This window comes from Strix aluco, chromosome 12 (genome assembly GCF_031877795.1).
Source record: "Strix aluco isolate bStrAlu1 chromosome 12, bStrAlu1.hap1, whole genome shotgun sequence".
NCBI classification, from domain to species: Eukaryota; Metazoa; Chordata; class Aves; order Strigiformes; family Strigidae; genus Strix; species Strix aluco.
Window position 1 is genome coordinate 15467012 of NC_133942.1, and position 21429 is coordinate 15488440.

The following is a 21429-nucleotide window of genomic DNA, read 5'->3' on the forward strand; positions in this document are numbered from 1 at the left end:
TGAAGTGTTGGTGTGTACTAGAGCGTTAGCCTATGACATGCACAAGCGTGGAAAGCAGTAGGAACCTGGTGGACTGTCTGCTACATCTGCTGGGTCTCACAGCCAGTGAACTTCTTTTTCATGGTCAGACAGGAGAAGAACCTGCTTAACACACGCTTGGATGTTTGAAATGGCCTAGGAAAATGGCAAAGCTCTCCCTTACATGGCAGGATTCCAGTACGGGGGTCAATGATTTGTGCTATCCTTTTGTCTTCCACTTATCTCTAGAAAATGTACATGGATTGGAATTTTGAAAGTTCTCATGCAGTTGAGCACGCAGTTTCACTTTACGCTGTTGCAGACACTGAGAGCGTCTTTCTCCCTCATCTGTGAGGACTACAGACTTAGATTTTTCTTCTAACAAGTGCTGAGGGCCTTGTGTCATCACCAGATTCTGCAAACTAAGACTTCAAGAAACATACCTTCTTACTTTACTGGAGAGACAATATATGCTATGATGTGATCGTCACTACTAAGAATTTTTTCAGTTTGCGTTCTTCCTTCCAGAATTTCAAATCTTTTAATTACCCTTGTTTTCACTTTACAATGTCTTATAAAATGCTTTTTCAATATATACAGCTTTCATATAAACAATGATACAAGATCTCAATTGGTATAAATTTTGAGAATTTAGGATCTGTTCTTTCCATAGGAGGGTTTTTTGCATTACACATACATTCGTTGATTTGTCTCTCATACTAGGAAGAAATAAACTCACTAAAATGTTCTGGTTTTACTGATGGAGAAAGAATCCGTTCTCCAGAAAGTCACAGCTCTTCTTAGGAGGGGTTTCCTAACTTCCAGTTAGTAATTTTCGTGTAGTGACAAACCTGTCTTATTTGAGTGGAATAAAGTTACAGTGATTCATCACAGTACTAACTTCGATTCCATAAACCTTTTAAACTCTGGCTTCTGCAGCAGTACCAAAAGCTGGAAGGCAGATGGAGCTCCTGCATGCCAAAAGTGCCAGCATGCCAGTATTTAATGTTTAGACATTGTCCACCTTTGGCTTAAGTGTTTTAGTTTCAGTTTATTTGTTATTGTATTTATTAAACGTTAGCTGACTCCTTTTTCAATGGCACAGTAATGCTAATGAAAAAGCTAATTAGAAGGAAAGTTACTTGTACGCCTGGTGTGGTTCAAATCAGCATAGCTCAAAATAGAAGCTTTTAAAACAGTCTTATCACTAATTTGGGCTGAATTTGTTTTTTGAAGGAATTTTCTTAGTAATCACATTGATTATGTTGTGAAATAGATTTCCTAAGGAATAAATGGAAAGTACTAGTAGTCTGGACAAACTGCAGTTTGAATGGAACAACCCTAACACAGAGTAAGTGAGCAGTGGATTTTGGCCCTGATCATGCACTTTCTGCTCATTCTAAATTCCCACTGATCTGATTAATCTCAATTGGAAAAAGAACAATGCCTCGCCGACAGCCCCAGAAACCAAATTCCTCTGTTAATGTGCTAAGCAAATATAACAACGGGCAGAATCAGCATTTCTGCCTCTGCTCCATCGGGAAATCTCAATATGGCATCACCACAAAGGTAACAAATCAGCCTGCTCTTCACGGCTTATTCAGTTGTTAGTCCTTCTTTAATGACTGCTAAAGGTGCACGTAGCTGATATGGAGATGTTTTGTGTTACCTCTTGTTGACAAGATAATCAAGGCTTTCAAATTAATTTCAATTAACCAAGTATTTTTCAGTTTATCAACATTGCTGTATGTCACAAATGCATTAATGAATAAAATTTTGTTTATCTTTTGAAATTCACTTATGAAACTCCTTAAACTTGACTGATTTGGTTAAAAAATTTTATTAAAGCCACTTAGAATATTATCTCCAGTTTTGCTTCACTGTAAACCAAAAAAGTAGTAAAACTCAGATAGCAAATTTAGGCAGCACATGAATGTTTATTAGTTTCAGGCAGCAAATAGCATTAAATGTTCTTTGGTCTATTTTTATATGACCTCAATAATATTATTTTTTACTACTGCCCTCTGCTGTCATTGAGGCTGTATGGTGGTTATTTCCCCATCTTTCTGCCTGGCCCAAGATCTGCTTTCTTTTCATCTTCACCGCACTTTCCTTCAGTTCAATCTACAGATTTGCTGAGTTTGCAATAATTGTCAAAAGATTCCTGAGTGTTTCTAATGATTCATTGAATCTAACCAGACCAAAAATTGTTATTCATTCACCTAAACAGTGGTTTTAAGCTTATTCTGAAGCTGTTCCTACTTCCAGATGCAAAATTTACTCCATTTTTTTAATCCGATATGACTATTGTTGCCTAATGTCATGTTCTTTCTCCTCTCTTAACCATTTATTTTTCTGAGAAGTCCCATGTTCTTCTGTATGTCAGAACAAAGTAATGTTTTGTAGAGACACTCCATATGAGCAGTAAAGCTCCATTGTTACTATAAGTTTACTTTAAAACTTTGATAAAATATTAAGTCCTTATACTCTTGTCTACACAGTTCCATAATTTTAGTACATGTAAGCCTAAAATGGAAGTGTGTTTCATTTGTTTTTTAGTGACAATATGCATACTTGAAATAACATGTTTTTGTATATTTATAAGATGTTTGTATTTTTTTATGGAAAAGTTCCAGGTGAGGTGCCAGATATCTTGGTTGTGTAAGAGTGACCATTTTTATAATTTTATTCTGCCATTCATATCAGAAGGGTGTTAATGATGTGGCCTGTTACATTATGATAGAAATGAGGCAGGTGGTGAGCTATTTTTCATTCCAAGTGAATATAAATAGTGAAGGGGGGAAGAGTGGTGTATACACAGCTCTTTGATTTATGCTAGCATATTGTGGAACCTGTTACAGTGAAGTCAGATATAGAAATCTTCTGTTCCTGAGACCAGTGGGAGATTTGCTTTTAGAGAGCTTGCAGCGTTTCTCCTTTTCACATAAACCATCCGTCTGGCTACAGCTGGGGTCTGACCTTTCTTTCTATTGAACACACGAGCAATAGCTTAAATATACGCCTGGATGTTCCACGTGTTGGGGAGACACTCAGTAGACCACTTCCTGTTAAATGCAGAATTTTTAGTTTTCGAGAGCAAATCAGGAAAGTCAAAGATATTTGTTTTTCTTGTTATGCTCTGTGTATCCTCTCAGAAATTTTGCATTTGAATTCCTGAGCACTTCGTTACTAAGAAGTCCAACAGTCAAAATTTGAGCTAGAACAGGTAACAAAAGTCAAGACATAGTTGGGCTTGAGGAGACTCTTAGGTAGTGCTCAATGAACAGTCTTGCAGTAGTGGCTGCTTAGCGTATGTACTTTTTTTGAGTCCTTACCTCCTTCTTGGTTTTGTCACATTTGCAGTACAACACTGATAAAGGCCTTTCCAGATTATAAAATTGTGGCATAATACTAGCTACTAGCTCCCATTTTTCCTTGATGTCAGGAGTGTTTTGGACAATATGGCATTGTGTCTGGCACCAGCTCTGCTCCTAGGGAACTATTCCAGACCGTATGTCTGTACCAAGTTAATATGTTCTGACAAAAGGAGCTAATTTAGCCTCTGTTCAAAATCAGAAATGGAGACTCAGAGTAACTTCAATTGACTGTAACTAGACCCGCACACTGAAACTGTTTTTTATTTTTTACCAATGGCATAGGAGAAGATGTGCCTTTTACTCTCTTCCAGGGATTAATACCCCATAATTCTGGGACAGTGAAGTAATTAGGTCTATTAAACCCTTTTAGTGACCTAGTGCTTTTAGCACTGAAGTCATGTTCAATGAGTTCAAGTTTCTTAAATTCACATTGATATACTTAGAACAGCTATCCTTTAGTGAGCGATTGCACCTTTGTAACGGTAATCCATGGATACATGGAGCTACAAATTAGAGATAGCCCTACCAATACAGATTACCAGAGAAGCACTGCTGCAACATAATTATACTCTTTAAATTAATACTGGTTTCTTTCATAAAATAGAAGCCAACCAGACAACCACATACAAAACGCAAAATTTGGCTGCTGGAGAATACATCCCTGTCAGTGTAGCAATGCTGCAGTCCTTTTGTGTAACTGAAGAGGAATTTTCATAGATAGACTTTTGTTTCTGTTGCGTTTTACCCTGCCTTGAATTGCTGGATCAGGAAGCCAGTGTGTCCTCAGTGAATTACTGAGGATCTCTTAGAACAATAGGAAAGAAAATTTTTTATAAGTACAGTTTGACCCACCTATTTGTTATTTTGCTGCAAGAATATAATGTTTCTAATTTAATCGGGGCTACAATCTGTAATGTAAAGTCAAAAGCAATTTTTCCTTTTATTTCATTGGAGGAAAAACAGAAACTAAATAAGGATCCGAGTTTACCAATACATTTATGAATATAAATATTTTAGAACTTATACTGGTTTCTGTGTATGTTTCTATTATCATTATCAAAAGTGTGGTAAAAATCTCGAAAAGATTTTTTTAGTCCTTGCATTAATCAAATAACCTTTTTTTGTACTCGATACCTTAAACACACAAGCATTCAATAATCTTGTACGTGAGCAGGACTATGGCCTACATTAAAGACTAATCACAGTTGTAAATGTTTCAAAGAATAGAGATGTAAATAGAGACATAATTTTGACTGAATTCTAACTTGAGGAATTTGGTATTGGTAGACAAAGGAAAGACAGCTTCAGGTGGAACATATGCACCACAGCAGAGACTATTTCTACCCAAAACTTGCCACAACACATAAAAATGTTTCTGTTAATCCCTCCATAGAAGGTGCAATAAAAGATGTGTATCTCAGAATCTGTTCATGTATTCGTCACTTTCTTGTAGTTCCTTAGACTGATCAGATACCAGTGAACCTTGAAACTGCTACAGCTTCAGTCATTACTTTGGCACTGTTGAAGATCTGTTCATTTCATGTTTCCCCCTCTAGTGTTCTTTTGGGACACAAAACTTCCAAGGTGATGTCATGAGTTTTTTTTTTCTTTTTAACTACTGTTACTACTATATGACTTTAACATTCTACTCAATAGACAAAGGGACTGTTCATTTAATCATTTACTCTTGGCAGGTTCCAATTACTTTACAGAAACAAGACTAGAAAATTACTTTTTTTTTCTTTGCCTATGTAAAAAGCAGCTGACCAAGTTCTGCAGGCTAACATAATCTAGGGAAAGAAAGCAAAAATCAGGAGAAGCAGAAATAATGTAGTTAAAGAAACATGGGCTTGCTCTAGATTAATTAGTTCTCTTCCTGTTCTCTTCTAGTTCCTGAACACTTTGATGAGGCTGCTAAATAGCCATCTGACAGGAATTCTATTGCTAAGCTATAGACACAGGACTTTGCAGAGAAGTAGTTCATTAAAACAGACAATCTCCACACATCTGCTTATATTTTAGAGAGAATTTATAGATAAGGGGAATTAGGGTAGTGAGAAACCTGATCTCACCTTGAAGGTAGTTCTGCTCTGAGTAGACGTTGGCCTCCTGAGTTCCCTTGTGGGGATGGTGCTTTTGCTGTTATTATAACTGATGTGGTCATTGCTGTAGCATTAATCAGTCCTTGTTATAGACTGGGCAAAATGGCTTTGCACTGAGTAGATGTGGCGTTTTAAAAAGCCTTTCAGGCTTTTCCTCTCTGGTCTTTCAGCCTGGGCAAGGTCCTTTCCTTGGTTGAAACATCAAACAGTACCCCTGGCAAAATGTTTTCTTCCAGTCCCATGATTGTTTAGGTCTGTGGGTAGACATCCTTAGCACACTGCTATTGGGGAAAAAAAAAAAAAGAAAAAAGAAAAAAAAGGTTAATATTTTACATTTACTTTTATTTAGGTTTTGAACAACATTGTACATCTAACACCAAAGGAAAAATTTATACCAGAACTCATTTGTGTGTTTTATATTTTTGAAAAATGGGCATTCTCTGTGCGTATCCTGTCCTTAGACAGGATATCCTTAGAGATGACTAATAAGTCATGTCACTCCTGACCTTCCCAGATTTTACTCTGGAATAAAACATGTTAGATGTTTTAACATGTTCATCTTTTATAATGTCATACAGGAAGATACAGGGAAGGATGGAAGAGCTAGAAAATGAAGAATAATAATGTAGTCTCCTGCTGAATGTAGCCATAACTGAGATTGGAAATTAGATAGAGTAAAAGTAATGTTTTCCCCCGTGTCATAATTTTGGCCTGAGTAACTACTACTGCCATTGTTCTTGTGAAAGCTCTGTCTGTTGGGGTGTTGCAGTGACTAAGGTAGTAATTGCAGCTATTCCATGTGCTAAAGATAGCAACTCAGGTAGTATATTGGTAATAGCTTGTTTAGTATCAGCTCAGAGAGACAGTGCTACCTACTTCATGTAGGTAATTTGTTTGCTTCATCTTTTCCTGTGTGAACAGTGTAGTTTGACTGAAAGCAATTCTGGATGATCTCCTGCCTCTCTCCAGAAGCGTGCTACCACTAACAATTTAAAGTGACTGCCTTTGCCTGGTGGCGACTTCCTAGCTAAAGCTCAGTACCTTTTTAAAACCAGATTGCTAATGCATTGCTTACACTAACAGAAGTGCAAAGAATGTATATAGCTTAGATGAAACCTGTTTTGTTTTGGATTATCCTATATCCATTATATCTAAACAGCTGTGATTATTTTTTTAAAATAATTTCCTTATTTTAGCTAGACATAGCTAGTGTGATGAGAAATAGATCAGTCTGGATTTGGAAAACAGGTGGATAAATGCACCATGGTTTGGCCTTTCTTTATGTTTTAAAAAATCAGTCAAAATAGTCTTACTATACCCCTCAATAAGTGGAGAAAGAGAGGAAACTGATAACATGTTGTGATATTATGAAATGGAGAGCCATGCTTCCATGGGAGATTTATGTGGTACAGTATGCCAGCATTTAACAGCATATGCCAAGTTTGTATGGGTTGATGACAGGATCAGTTTTATTCTGCTGAAGAGGGGGCTCAGCTCTCAGTGACTTGGCCATCCTTGATGCAGAGAAAACTGTGTCAGTGAAGCAAATGATTTTTTCTTACTTCCATTTACAGGTGTTCCCTCCCTGACCTCTTCACCACACATACATGATTTTCAAGGCAATACAGGGTGAATGGCAAATCCTTTGTGTTTGAAAAATAACCAGTCCTTTTCCTTCAGTTCCTTAGGGGAAGGGCTCTACTGAAACAACATGAAACAACTACTAAAGATACTTTCCCTTGCTGAAAGACCAAGTCAAGGATCAATGCACAACAGCAATACTGAAAGATAAGAGCAAAAAGGGAAAGGAGCAAAGTAAAGTAGATAAAAGCATCACAGCATAAGTGCTTAGATGAATCTCAGTGTTCTGACCTCTTCTGCTGTTGTAAAGTGTTTCAGTTTGTTCAATACCTGATAGAAAAAGAGTCCAAAAGCCATAGAATGTATAGCATGTAAAGGGGGATTTCCTTGTTCAGTAGGGATGGAAGTTATGCCATGATAGACAGCCCTATTCAGACAGAAACAGCATCTTTCAGAGAACTAGCAATGAGCATTTGTTGTAACATGCTCTGCTGAATTCAGGATTGTGGCTCCATGTTAAGATACATAAGTACATTCCTTCCCCTTCTTCAAGGAGATAGTTATATTTAGTTTAATTTTATAAAGTTTTATAGTTTAATTTTCAGTCTTTGTTATGAATTGTTACAGCATTCTTGAGCACTGTTGAACTGCTTAGTTTCAATATTGAAAAAAGAGTATTTCTATACACTTTGCATACTAGTTTAAAAGTACTTTTGAATCTGGCAGGTTTAGGTGTACTGGGCCTGGCTGAGATAGAGTTATTTTTCTCCTGGTATTTCACAGTGTGCTGCATTTTAGAATTGTGACCATGACAATACTGGGAACACACTAATGTTTTAACTATTGCTGAGCAGTGTTTGTGTAGCATCAAGCTCCATTTCTCACTCTGCCCCCCCAGTTGTTGCTTCCACCATGGTAAGCAAATGAGACTCACCTTGGCAGTTTCAGGGCAGCATGATGTAATCAGTCTGCGAGGCCTCCCCATATGGATATTGCAGCCACTGTCCTTTATAGCAGAGAGGCTTTACTTGGCGTGTTTGTTTATGATGTGTTTCACATTCATTAATAACCTGTGCAATGGCTTGCTTTCTTCTTCCACTTCTCCTTCATTTATTAAACAATTTTTATCTCAACCCTCAAGTTTTCTTGCTCTTACTCTTCCTTTCCTTTTCCCCCATCCCACTGAGGGTGAGGGATGTGTGGTGCTTAGCTTCCTACAGGGGTTAACCCACAACAGAAGGTCTGTACTAAGTTAAAAATGATGCCATTCATGTTGCTGATTTAAGTTTTTCAAAATACTGCTGAGTTTGTTTTTCGGTGGTTGTAATATATACACTTTCCTGTGAACAACAGTAACTCAGATGTGTAAGTAAGAAAGAATTTGCTATTTTCCCCTCTGTTAAACATTTCAGTGACTGTTACAAAGTAGGTGGGCTTATTTATGTCTCATAAATGACATAGCTATTTAGTTAATTCGTCAAGTTGCTAACTGTAGGCTAAGACCCTTTACTTCAGAATGGAAGCTGATTTATATGACTAACAAATGTATTTAGTAGCTAAATGTCTGATGCAAAGTCATCTGAAGGCAATGAGATAAACAATGTTAGTATGCATAGAACATTGCATTTATAATGTTTGATTCTCTCAGAAAAGATATTCTTACTACTGACTTATTTTTTTCTTATCCCACAAAAGCAATCATATTTATGTCATTAAGTCAAATATTTGGCCTTTTTGAATTTCTTGTTTCATTTTGCATGGTACTTTTGATGGAATATTGTTTTTTCTCAGGGCAACTTGTCAGTTTTCTGTGCTATGTATTACTTGGTGCCCGCCTTCTATCTAATCCGTGGCTTTTATGAGCAGTATCTAAGTTACCAGATGGAGCTATAGCGAGAGACTTGAAGTAACATGAATAGCTACTTTGTGACAGGTCATAAAATAATGATAAGGCTTAGCTTTGTGTAACATCAAACTAACCATAAGTTTGAGTAAATTGCTGGACAACTTTGCTGGAGCTGAAAAACATTGCTCTCAGAGGCAGCACCATCAATTTTACTCATCTTAACTAATGTCTGTTTAGGATTCTTCCACAACTAGCACGTTGTCCTATTTGATTTTTTTTTTTTTTTATATTCTTGGGATTTTTCAGTTTTATCTTTCCACCTTATCTTTCCACCTCTATGCCACCATCTGTGGCACAGAACTCAGCAATATGCAAATATTGCAAGAACAACATTGCAACACTACTCAAAAGCTAGTAGTATTTCTCTATCCTTTTACTTATACAAAGCTAGAATAGGGGAGGATCTTTTTGCAAAAAAAGACATTACTCAGTAAAACTAAAATTCAGCTCAGTGCAGACAACTCTGCAATTTGCTTCATAATATTGCATTCCACATTATAGCTCTAAGTGCAATAATAAGAATTGTCCAGGTGGTTGTACACACTCTCATCTCTGGAAGTTTGGCGAGAGCAAACTCCAGTCAGTGTTAGCGCAAGTAAGAAACTATGTTTATTTACTAGGAGTTGGTATCAAGGATGAACCAAGGTAAAACAGGGATTTTGCAGAACTGAGTAAATTATTTTAAAATATTTCTAATACATTCGCTGCAGACAGAGGTCGTTACAGACATAGATAGACTCAAAGATAGAGATAGGCCCATATCCTTTAACCTTCCTACATGCACTAACTATCCAGTTCGAGCAGATCAGTTAAATGCAATGTGTGGGGAAAAGATAATATTTCCACAGAATGATTAATGCTAATTATTTAATTGGTTTATAAAAGTGCTGCTAGCAAAGTAGTTTCATGTATATTTTAAAAGGGTATTTCAAGTGACCAGAGACAGGAAGACCATGAAAGATTTGTGGTTGGCAAGTTTATAAAAGGAAAATAAACACAAGGGAAATAAAAACCCTTTCCAGCAGTATTTGACTTTCCCAACCCATGTGATAGACATAAGCAAACTTCTATCATTTTGTTCATGACACTTAACCACCTTCCCCACTGTTTTCAGATTCCCTGGATTTTTCTTCTTTCCAGTCCCACGATGAAGAGGTAAGTTATCTTCAAAAGGCTTGGATATTAAGTCCAGTAAAATTGCAGAAGTAGAAATATGCACTAATCAGAAAAGCAAACTTAATATCATATCTAAGTTTACATTAATTCTACCAGTATTTTAGCCAACACACCATTTTATTTCCCTTATGCTTTTCTGTGTATTTGCCTTCTTATTTTGTTTTAGCAGTTAAATTATTAGGAGTTTTGCTTTCTTGCTTCAAGACCTTAAGAAGAAACGCAGCAACATTTTCCAAGCAAAAAATTCTCATTTTTTGTTGAGCATTGCAGCAGAGAAAAGAGCTTTGATTACAATAGGATACTACAGGCTTGATTCAGCCCCAAGCTCATGGTGAAGGGAAGAGCAATATCTTTGTCTTCATTTTTCATACCTAATCTTCTATTGCAGACTAGAGCTTTCCTGTAGGTTTTGGGGGTTTTTTTGTTTCTTTTTTTTTTAAGTGGGGCCATCCCCTCATCAGGTAGCACCATACCCCTTCAAATTCTGCTCTGTTCCAGTAAATTTGCAGCTTTGGGCATATGTACCATTGGTTCTCTCTGCATTATATTCAGAAGAGGGCTCTTGCTGATGGCTCTGTATAGCTCTAGCTGCTGGCATCCACACAACGCTTAGGTACAGGGCTTGGGTACAAGTTCTCCTCCATGTCTAACACTCCCTGGAGAGGTAGGAAGGAACCCATATATAGTCAGTGTGGTGATCAAAGTTTGGGCTCCAGGCTAACGTATCAATATAGATAAACCCTGGGTTAGCACTGTATCACTGCTGGGACTGTACAGAGCACGGAATTTCCAGTGGGGGGACAGTGATAAACATTTGTAAATGGCATACAATCCAAAGTCAAATTCACCAGTGCAACTGATAAGATTAGCAATATTTGATGACTGCAATACCATATAAATTCTAGCTACAGATTACTAGTCCGCTCTTTTCCTAGCAAACTGCGACTACATAATCTCAAGTGGACAATTTACAAGTGCTTTAATTTCCTGGAGCTATTTACAAATCTTAGAGACCACAGAGAGAACTTCCTTAAAAGGGTAAGAAAAGCCACTGCTCTTATTGCAGCCAGAAAAGTTTCTACAGTCAGATCGTCCTTCTTTTGTTAGGTTAATTGAAGAAAGAGGGTGAAAAAATTAAAAATGTTTTGGACTGTGTCGTGAAGCACAGAAGTCCCATGAACAATCATTCCCAGAGATGAGAACTTTCTGCAAAGACTTTTATTGTCGATTCCAAAATGCAGTCAGTTGTAGATGACATTAAAAGGAATGTCCTGACTTCCTTAATTAACATTGCTGATGAGAGGGGATCACACAGGTAAACCAACTCTCAAGAAGATTTAGAGTTTATGAAATTGTAATTGAATTGCACTGAAAGCAAATTGATAGTGCACATTTAGGTAGAATATGTTGGCGACTTCACCCATCCTAAATTTCAGTTCATTTCAAAAGAAGTTTTAATGCTTATAAATGCTTGTAGTGACTGGCTGGTCTGCATGCAAGGGCATAGATGTCCATTCTGAGGTCACTTTTCAAGGTTCTAATGTTATCACTATGACTATTTTTATTAGACTTCCTAATACTCTGAAGACATACAGACCACAAATAATCATCTTCCCTAAGCCTTTAGAATATAAGTACATTTTCTCCCAGTTCCAAGTTTTACAGGTTGTATTGGGTAACTGCTCATACTGGTTTAGATGGCTCCAGAAACAGCTATATCAGACAAATTTTGTTCTTTTTTTCATTACAACTTTTCTGGATGCTTAATCAATTTGGAGAGGGGAAGTCAATGGATTAGTCTTGTACTTATTTTCTAGTATGCTGGCCTGCAGAATGATGATAACCTGAGGTAGACTAGCCTTACCAGGGTGGCCAGTGTCAGCTGGTGTCAGACTTATATAATAACACTTCTCCCCAGCACTGAAAAGCATTCAAGACATTTGCCTTTTGTTTATAGCTCTTTCCATAAATGATATTAATCTGAAGTAGCTTGCGAGGCAAAGAGTACTTCAGTGTAAACCTTCAAAGGGTGATACCAGAAACAGAGCTGCACACAGGCAGCCTTGTTTGGAATTGTTTCCCTCTGCTTTTCAATGCTTGAGCCCTTTCCAGACTCTGTTCTTTAAAGAGCATTTGAATACAGTCTGCACAACACAGCAGGCACCAGGCAGAGAGACATTTCTTTAACTCTGCTGTTCTTCCCCAGGTTGCAATTGTCACAGGTCAGTACATGGCTAACTACTGAATTTCAATAGCAGATTTGGGCCGTGTTCACAGTTACTTTGGAATCCATTCTGTTTACTGTAAACTTTCCCAGTTTATCTTTCATGCTTATATATGTCATCCCTTATGCTGTACAAAACACATTAGCACTTTCCTTACAATTTATTATATAAATTATGGTATGACAATTTAATGGCACCTTTGATACGACGATCTAAAAACATTTCATAAACACTGCTGTTATTAAGCCTGTTGATATTTTAAGCTCATTTGAGGGATGATTAAACTGGGATACAGAATACTCATGTCATTTTGCTAAAAATGCTCATAATAAGTAAGCAAAGATTTGGGAATGGAACCCAAATTCTTGTTCACACTTCTGTCCAGAAATATCATTGTATAATACTAGTCTGAGGCAATGATCAGAGGTTCAACACAGATCATGCTCAATACCCTTGGTTTTCGACATTTAATCTCTACCATCAAAAGTCAAACCTGAAAAATACAACTTTTTTCATGAGAACACCAGCTATAATGAATTACTTGCTTGTTACTCAATAAAATACATATTATATTTAAATCAACAAGAGTGTTTTCATAGGAAGTGCTTATATCCTCTCCAAATCAAAACAGCTCAGTAGTTTTGACACTATGGCAGCTTCACTTTCAGTGTGTGTATCTTGCATGTTCACTTAATAAAATATTATCCCAGTCCTGAAGTTCTATATTTGCCAATTTGTTGAAAAAAATTAGATGTAGATGTACATCTTTTGCATTACTGAAGAGCTAATAATGTCATTTTAGCACAGACTCACTGTCTATCACTAGGATTTTAATTCAGAGATGTTCAGTGTCCAAATCAGTCAAACTGAATTTAATAGACATCTAACTCCTTCAGGCCTGGTTGGAAAATGTCAGCCTAAAATAGCATGTGCTTGAGTACAACAAACTAGAAAGGCACTTCTGATGTATATATTTGTATGTACAAACAAGTGTCACAGAGTATATTGGAATAGCAACTAACCCCTTCTTCACAGAGCTGAATTGCCATTCACAGAATTAAGGTAACTGTAAGGAGTTGCAGGAGTAATACTGCCTTCCACTTGTATAGCACCTGAATAAAATGAAAGAACTCCTTAACTTCACCAGGTAGTGACTAGTGATCATAGGAAAGATTAAAATAGCTACCACTGAGGTACCAGTTACAGACTGGCCCAAATGCCAAGGGTTTAGAAAATGAGCTAATGCTCTAAACAAGACTATATGTATTGGGTAACTTACAAGTCAAGAACAGAATTTAATGCTACCTAGTAACATGAACATAGTAACAATTCAATTACTTGCTTTTGAACAGGATCAAGTTACACGCTTCTTACCTTCATTTTCAATTAGAAAAACAGGGTATCAGATGTACATGCACAAATAATTTAGTTTTGTTTGTAACTCAGCAAATGAAGTGTAGAAGTTACACATACCTCTTTCAAAGTGTACAAGATCAGTCATTAGCTATCCGCTGCCCTAAACCTTCCCTGGAAGCAAGTGAAAAGCTTGTCTGAAGTGTGCTGAAAGGTAAATAAAGCATTTAACGTGCCAGAGAAAGCATAACATATCCACAATTTTGAGGGCCCAGAGACAGCAGAAAGGAAAAATCCTGAAGCATGTTCTTTAATGGGGCAATTGTTGAGCAAAACCCCAAAGAATTTATATGGGAAATTTCTCTGATTCTTCCACTTAACAAAGAAATCAATAACTGTGGTTTTTCATCCCAAGCTCATTTTAAAAAAGCACGACAAAATCATTCTAGTAGAAATAAAGAATTCTGTATTATCACCTTGAACTGATGAAACAAGTCAGTATTCAGAAATTCTTAGATAAATAATTTTTATCTTGTTCATCTTACTGTTTATTTATAGATTTATTATTAAAAGCTAAACCTGTGGACTTCCTTTTTTTCCATTGAAATAAGTAATTTATACTATTTATATTGAAGAATGGTGAATTGCTTTGTTTTTCACTGTTACAAAGAGCTACAATATATTTCAGTCAGATTCCTAGCAAAGATGGTTGTAAACACATTTGAATTAATAATTCAAGTATAAATTTACAATTCAATTAAAGTTCAAATAAAATTCAAAGAATTCAAAGTAAAATTATAAACTAGATTATTGGAATTGGATTTTTTTTTTTTACTACAAGGTTGAAAAAATTTATTTGGAAAAAACCCTCTTTTAGTATCAAAATCATATTCTGTGATATCTTAGATAATTACTAATGGATGCATTTTTATAGAATTCAAGAAACTGCATTTAGCTTTTGTTCAGGTGGCTGGAAAATACTTCCAGAACTCTTTCAAGGAAGCTGAAAGTAATGTGGAAAATAATGCTTTAAAACTGAGGATTGTTCCTGTCTTGTTTCTTACAGCCTCAAAACAAAACCCACAAAGATCATTACAACAGCATGCCTGTCTTTGCTTGTTAACATTTGCTTATTTTATTTGCAGCGCCTGGATACTAGTTTGCTCATATATTGGTGCTATTAGGATTCCCATGTGCTGATGAAAGTAGAAGTCAGTGGGTTCCTTCAGGCTTACTATGCTATTGCCATGAACAGGAGGAGGCTCTTGAATATCTTGAATATATTGTGCAGATTTTTGGTGCGCTACGAGAACACTTACACAGTGGAGAATTTTCACAATGATACATTTGCTTTGTTAGCCACAGTTTGCTTCTTTATTGTTACTAATAGAGACCTTAGTTGCATTTTTTCACATTCCGTATTTTACAAATATTGGCACAGGGAATCAACAGGCTTTACAGACAAAAACTCTGACAACTGTGGTTGGATTATATTTAAGGATAATAATTACAGTACCAAACTAAAACTCATGGAAGACAAGGGTGAGATCTCCACTCTATTCAGAAGGCTTTGGATGAGGCAGTTTGCAAAAGCAAGTTGGCAGAAACACAGGAAACTATTACCTATCTTAGATAAATCCCAGAAAGTAAACTTTTGGTGGATTTTGGGGTTTTTTTTGGTTTGTGGTGTTTTTTTTTTTTTTTTTTTTTTTAAATGGCTCCCCTGTGTTAAAATAAAGAAATTCAGGTGGCAACACCCGAAGTTATCTTGCATATATGGTTCTGGTACTTATGTCCTGTCTTGACTAAGAGCATTTTAAGATTAGGCCACATAAAGAGATTTGGATTTTGTACTAAGTAGGATTTATTTTCATTTTCTTTCAGAACAAAAAATTGAAGTTAATTAGCTCATGAAAGAGTTGATATTTTTTCCTCTCTTCTCTGATGACCAGTTCCTGAAATGTTTTGGTCACTGTTTCTCTCACAAAAAGCAACTGTGCTGCTGAAAGAAGGGCCAGGAATTAGAATGGCTATATACAGGGATTTTAGCCCAGAAGTAACCAAGACAGAGGGGCGCCTGGAAGTGACAGAATGGCTAAAAGGGCACACAAATACAGCACACATGAAACCTAAGCAGATACAACCATTAGCTTAGGAGCTGGCAATGTTATAAGGATGCTTTTCAGATAGGCAATTTATACCCTGGCAGATCATCTTCTGGCTGACTCTGTAATGAACCAGGGTTCTTCATCTCAGTAACAGAAACTTGGCTCATCCAAATCATCCACAGAACTGGGGAAGTGCAAAAGCAAGCAGTGAAGATAAATCCCATATTTGTAGTTGCTGCTGACTGATTCTACTGGAATTCTAATACAGGCATCTGCACTCCATAACTCATGGAAAAAGTTATGCTTTTCAGCTCTGCCATCTAATATTAACCTGCATCTAACTTATTTCTTACTCTGTCAGCACTTCAGAAAAATTTGCTGTGGTATGAAGCAGGTACTGCTCTCCATAAGGGACACAAGACTATCATGAACGCCAGTAACTTCCCTACTTACAGTGAATCATGACCTTGTGGCAACAAGCGGGCATCAGTTAGAACATCGGTGTACAGGACAGAGACACCCGGTTCCTGCCGGAGCAGCATCGAAAGCTGTTCATCTGCTCAGATTCAGAACTCGTAGCCAGCTATATGGTTTAAATAGAAATTTAACCATTACCTATTTTGGTCTAAACTAACAATAACACTCATGTCTGTGAACTGTAGAAGCTGAAGAAGTTGCAGTGTCCCCTTCTGTTGTCCATGATACAGTGCTAGCTAATTGTTGGCAGATAACTGGGGACAATTATCTCCTCAGTGACAGAGCCCATCTGCCGGAGGCCTCCTACACTCTTGGGAATTTGGCTGGTGGTTCACAGGCACAGATAATGGGAGGTTCCTCCCCTCTGCTCTTGCTGGCAGGAAGTGTTTTATTTATGATATCACAAAAATCTTTGCTCTGCTTCAAGAGAAAAGAAGAGGGGTTGTCACTTCTTGCTTTCAAAAAATAATCTTTTCAATCTTATTCCTCTGAAAGCAAGTCCTAAAAGGGAGTTACCACGTTACATTGCTATGGGTTTGATCATCTCTTGCATGAAGTTAATGTCTCAACTATTTACTTTAATGATACGGGATCAGGGCCCAAGTATCAGCCATTCTTTGCAAATCATACCATATTCAAATAATTGCTAAGAAGCATGCTTTTTCTTCTCCCCCATGCTGAAAGGTATTTGTGCCAGAATAAGAGTGATCAGTAAGCCATCAGTGTATTGAATGGCCTGCCAGCAACTGGTTTACATGAAACAATTTTACTTTAATTTAGCAACTCAGTGACTTTAATAATGAGAATGTCCTTTGAAAGTTTCCAGGAGAAAGGAAAACTAATACATTTATTACAGAACACTATGTTTCTGTTCTGACAGAGAATTACATCCACTTAGGAATGCTGGCACAAGTTTTACTTATCTTTTTGGTTTTTCCCTAGCATTAATGTACACTTAAAGTGAATTCCCATGCTTCAAATGAGGTTAATCTATTTTCAGCTACAAGCAAGCAAAACCATATTTGGTGTCACATAAACAGATCTCCAATTTAGATTTTATAACACTAATTTAACCTTACTGCTATGTTATTTACCCTTAATTGAACTATAGTGCAAAATAAGATGTACAGTTAGTTATTAAAGAAAAATTGGACTATTTAAGGATTTAATATAATGTTTTATATTTTATTTTCTTTCTTTAAAAGAAAGCAAGAAATTAGCCTGCTAGTCCTCCCTCCTTGGTAAATTCAGTATTCAAAGTAACAATCACTTGTTATCAACATTTCATAGAAAAAGTAGCTTGTTGGATATTATGAAAGTGCAATCTTTTTTTCAAATCATTTATAGCAGTCCAAGAGATATTATGGCTCACTTCAATTTTTACAAAGAATACAGAAAACTGTAATGTGGAAAAAAAAAAAGGAAAAATTACTATATTGCTCAGAAGCTGATCTTTTCCTTCTGCAGGAAAATGCTACTAATCTACACAGTAATGTGCTGTTACTCATCTAATTGGAAGAAATTTATTAAACTTGACCAATTTTTAGAGAAAGATTTTTCAGTGAGAATGGTGCAAACTGTTCCTTTGTAATAACTAATCTGATGCTGAGTAGCAACATCTAACAAAAAGACAAAACTTGCAATGCTGAATCCAAGCCACAAAAGTTGCCTGATTTGGGATTCAAAAAGTGAGGCCAGTCGTCTCTGCACATAGGCTGTTTTTGTGGACTATTTTAATTGTCCATTCTGCATTCTAACAGCAGCTGCAAGGGTAGTTTCCAGCATAGCTGTTTGGAAACCGTTTCAATAGAAGTTTTTCCAGATGTAGGTTCAAGTGTGCCAAATAGTCTGGCTCTTCAGTATAAAAAGCAAACTGGAAGTTGAGACTATGGTGCTTTAGCAGTAAGCAGCTTTAATCAGTGCTCAGCTCAAAGAACATGTCTGCTCTGAAAAATTGTAATGGTTCCACAGGGCTTAATTCTTTCGCCTTCTTTCGCCCTCCTCCACCCCAAGTTTTTCTTTTTCCCTCCAAGTAATAAAAATTGTCTAATAATCTACATAAAGTTAAAAGGATTTCAATTGAGGCTTCAGACAATGGATTTTATACCCATAATACATAAAAAATACCCACTAATACTGTATGTTACATATCATTACTCTCTCACACAAGGAAAGGATAGATTACCAGCTGTCCAGCCAATCAAATTATTTACCATGCAATGAGATGGGATCTTATGGAATAAATAAATTCTGCAAAGGTACAACTTACCTATCAGAAAAGCATCTTTATAGTGTTTCTAGTTCTTAGGTTATAGGAATTCTAAACTTTTAATTCCTCCCCCTTCAAAGAAACACTGAAGTTTAGCAAGGACTGATGTCTGTGCCTTATCTGAAGTTTTGTTGAGTACAGTCTACCATTGCAGATTATTCTATTCTATTACTGTATGTCAGCTGTGAAGTACCTGGGCTGTGTTTAGTGTACCACTTCCTACTGCTGAATTAGAGGAGTAACCTAAAATACTGAATTGAAAAAGTTACAGCTTTTCAATTAGCTCACCTAATCTGGGATTCAGACTATTTCATTACAGGAGATTCACAGGGAGGGGTGTATGTGCATTCTCTGGTGTTCTGCAGCATATTTTTACTACCAATTTCCAGACCCTCCTTTTCCTCTTCCTACTTTCTCTCCCTCTCCAAACCACTGCAGGATCCTTAAATGTACATTATACCATGAGCACTCAGTCAGATGATGAAAAACCGTCTGATTTTTCAGATGTAGTGCCAGTTATCGCATATTAATGTCTATCTCAGTTACTGCCAGAGTTTGTGGAGGTGCTTGCAAATAATTTAAATATACTGGGTGTTGAAATTAAATCTTGACATTTATAGCTAGTGGGCTGAAAGCATTCAGATTCCCTCCTGCTACAGGAACAAGATCTACCTTTGTATGAAGTATCACTGGCATTTGAAAGATAGATCTCTGAAAACTCCTCAGTTTCTATCTAACTGATAACAGCAAAATTAAAATACTTTATAGTATTGCATTTAAAACCAACCATAAAACTAGTTATTAAAAATCAGTTTCTTGCACTATTTGCTTAAAATTTGGATAAAGCAGGCTCTGCATAAATAGCACCACATTATGTTTGTCTATGGGTATAATACCCAGCACATGCTGCATTCAGCAGGAAAGTATCACATAAGTGTGAATAATCTTATCAGTCTCCCAAGAACAGGAAACAACCATGTACCTGAAAAAATCTACTTTCTTTTCTAACTGCATAAATTCATCTGGAAAGGTGTATTTTTTTCTACAATATTTGCATTCGGATTTAGTAAATAGAGTCTTGAAACATTGAGCCTCAAAACTCTTTCTCAGCCCACAACTCCCTAAGGACCTATATTGTGACCCCAGATAATTTATTCTCTCTAAACATTCTTTGGCTTGCATAAAATTGCCGTGATAAATGAGGAAAAAGAAAAACATCAGCTTATAGGTTCAAAGGAAAAAAACAAAAACATGGTAATAAGTAATACTGCAACATTACTTTTCAGTAACTTACTTATTTTCATGGTGTTCTTTCCTGGCTTTGGTTGGTAATCTAAGGATTTTAGAGTAATTTCTTTAAAAAATCCTAATGCAAATTTCTAGGGCTTTGCTGTAAGAGCAACTTCCTTTGCCTGGAACAAAACATACAAGTCTTCAGCCAAGCTCTCACCAAAATTCCTTGCTGAACAGAACCTGATCTGCACCATCAAGGACAGCTAAGTAACAACCAGTATTTATATAAATGTTCACCACTGTACAGTCAAAGCCATCTACAATAAATAGACTTTACTTCCCAGTAATATGATAGCAAATATGAAGTTATCTTAATCACACTCCTGCCTCAAGGCACAGTTCCAGAGGCAATGTTTTTATGAAAGTCGACAGGTTTAATGAAATTAACTGTATCCTTATTTAGTTTCACCGTTACAGGGCTAACTGCATTACTCAGAGTAACAGTATTTTTCAATACGTCTGTATATACTAGTGGAAAATAGATTTATTTCAGTTTTCTCTTTATCAGTTTACTCCAGTGAGAGTCTTAAGAAATGTGTATCATTGAATTACATGTTGTACTACCTTCACTTACAAATCTCATTTGACAACCACAATTAAAAAAAGGGATTGATAGCAATTCAAGAAACTGCTGACATATTCAGAGTGAGTTTTTAATTAGATCTCTTCTTGGCTGAGCATCTTTTTGCATCTTGCTAGAATCTATGTTCCTTTGCACTTCTCAGAGATATTTGGGCACAAGAGTCACACAGATGCCTGATGGAAAAGACAGATGAGTCAAACTGTTGGAAAGTTCCCAGGGCAGCAGTTCAGATCGCTAACTCTTCAGACTTTTTCCTCCGCTAAATGTCAGATGTGTCACCGATTTAACAGCCATTGCCTGAAGAGATTTGATTATGTGCCACCACACCCCCCTTGATTAATCAAAGCAGCAAGTGAAAAATAAGAAGCTTCAGATAATGTTTTTCCCTGCTTTGCAAGAAATGAAGAACTCTGTTTTTTCTCAGTGTATTAAATATGGACAATCTCTTTTGAAAGTCTCACTTTCACACAAAAAAACCTCATTATGACCCATTTCTTGAATCAAGAGAAAACTGTGCTAAAGGCATGTTATTTTCATTACAAATAAAGTATGCGGTTAAAGAGAAAAATAAACTTCACAGCACAGAGAGAGGTACCATTTAAAAAAAGACATATATCCTTTTCTATTAAAGCTCTAAACATGCATAACAACATTTTATTTGCTAGAAAAGGGTAAAAGTTAAGACTTACCTTGGTCAAACCCCAGAATCCAAGGAAGACTATGATGCTGGCAACTTCAGCAGTTCCACCTTCTGTGTTGTTTCATACTCTGCCTCTCCTACTACCTGCTGTAGAACGCAAGAACCAGTGGTTGTCCACCCATGTGGTGCATACTTGCAATAAATAATGTTTTGCCATCATTTCTATTATCAACATGAAAGAGCTATGCTTTTGCTGGAATGAAAAATTATGTTCATTCTTTGAACTGAAATTAACTCATAGTCTGAGAGGCCTTAGAGCAA

General features: G+C 36.5%; 1 protein-coding gene across 2 annotated transcripts in view; it reads right to left on the reverse strand.

Moving 5' to 3' along the window:
* LRRC28 (leucine rich repeat containing 28) overlaps positions 1 to 21366 on the reverse strand; it is an 80289-nt gene extending 58923 nt beyond the window's left edge. For both annotated transcript variants that reach the window (XM_074836957.1, XM_074836953.1), the window contains exons 1-2: positions 8013 to 21366; positions 5468 to 5778 (exon numbers count right to left, since the gene is read on the reverse strand). In XM_074836957.1, coding sequence (XP_074693058.1) covers positions 5468 to 5559 — 92 coding nt within the window. In that variant the 5' untranslated portion in view covers positions 5560 to 5778; positions 8013 to 21366. The remainder of the gene's footprint in view (positions 1 to 5467; positions 5779 to 8012) is intronic.
* Between the last annotated feature and the right edge of the window lie 63 nt (positions 21367 to 21429).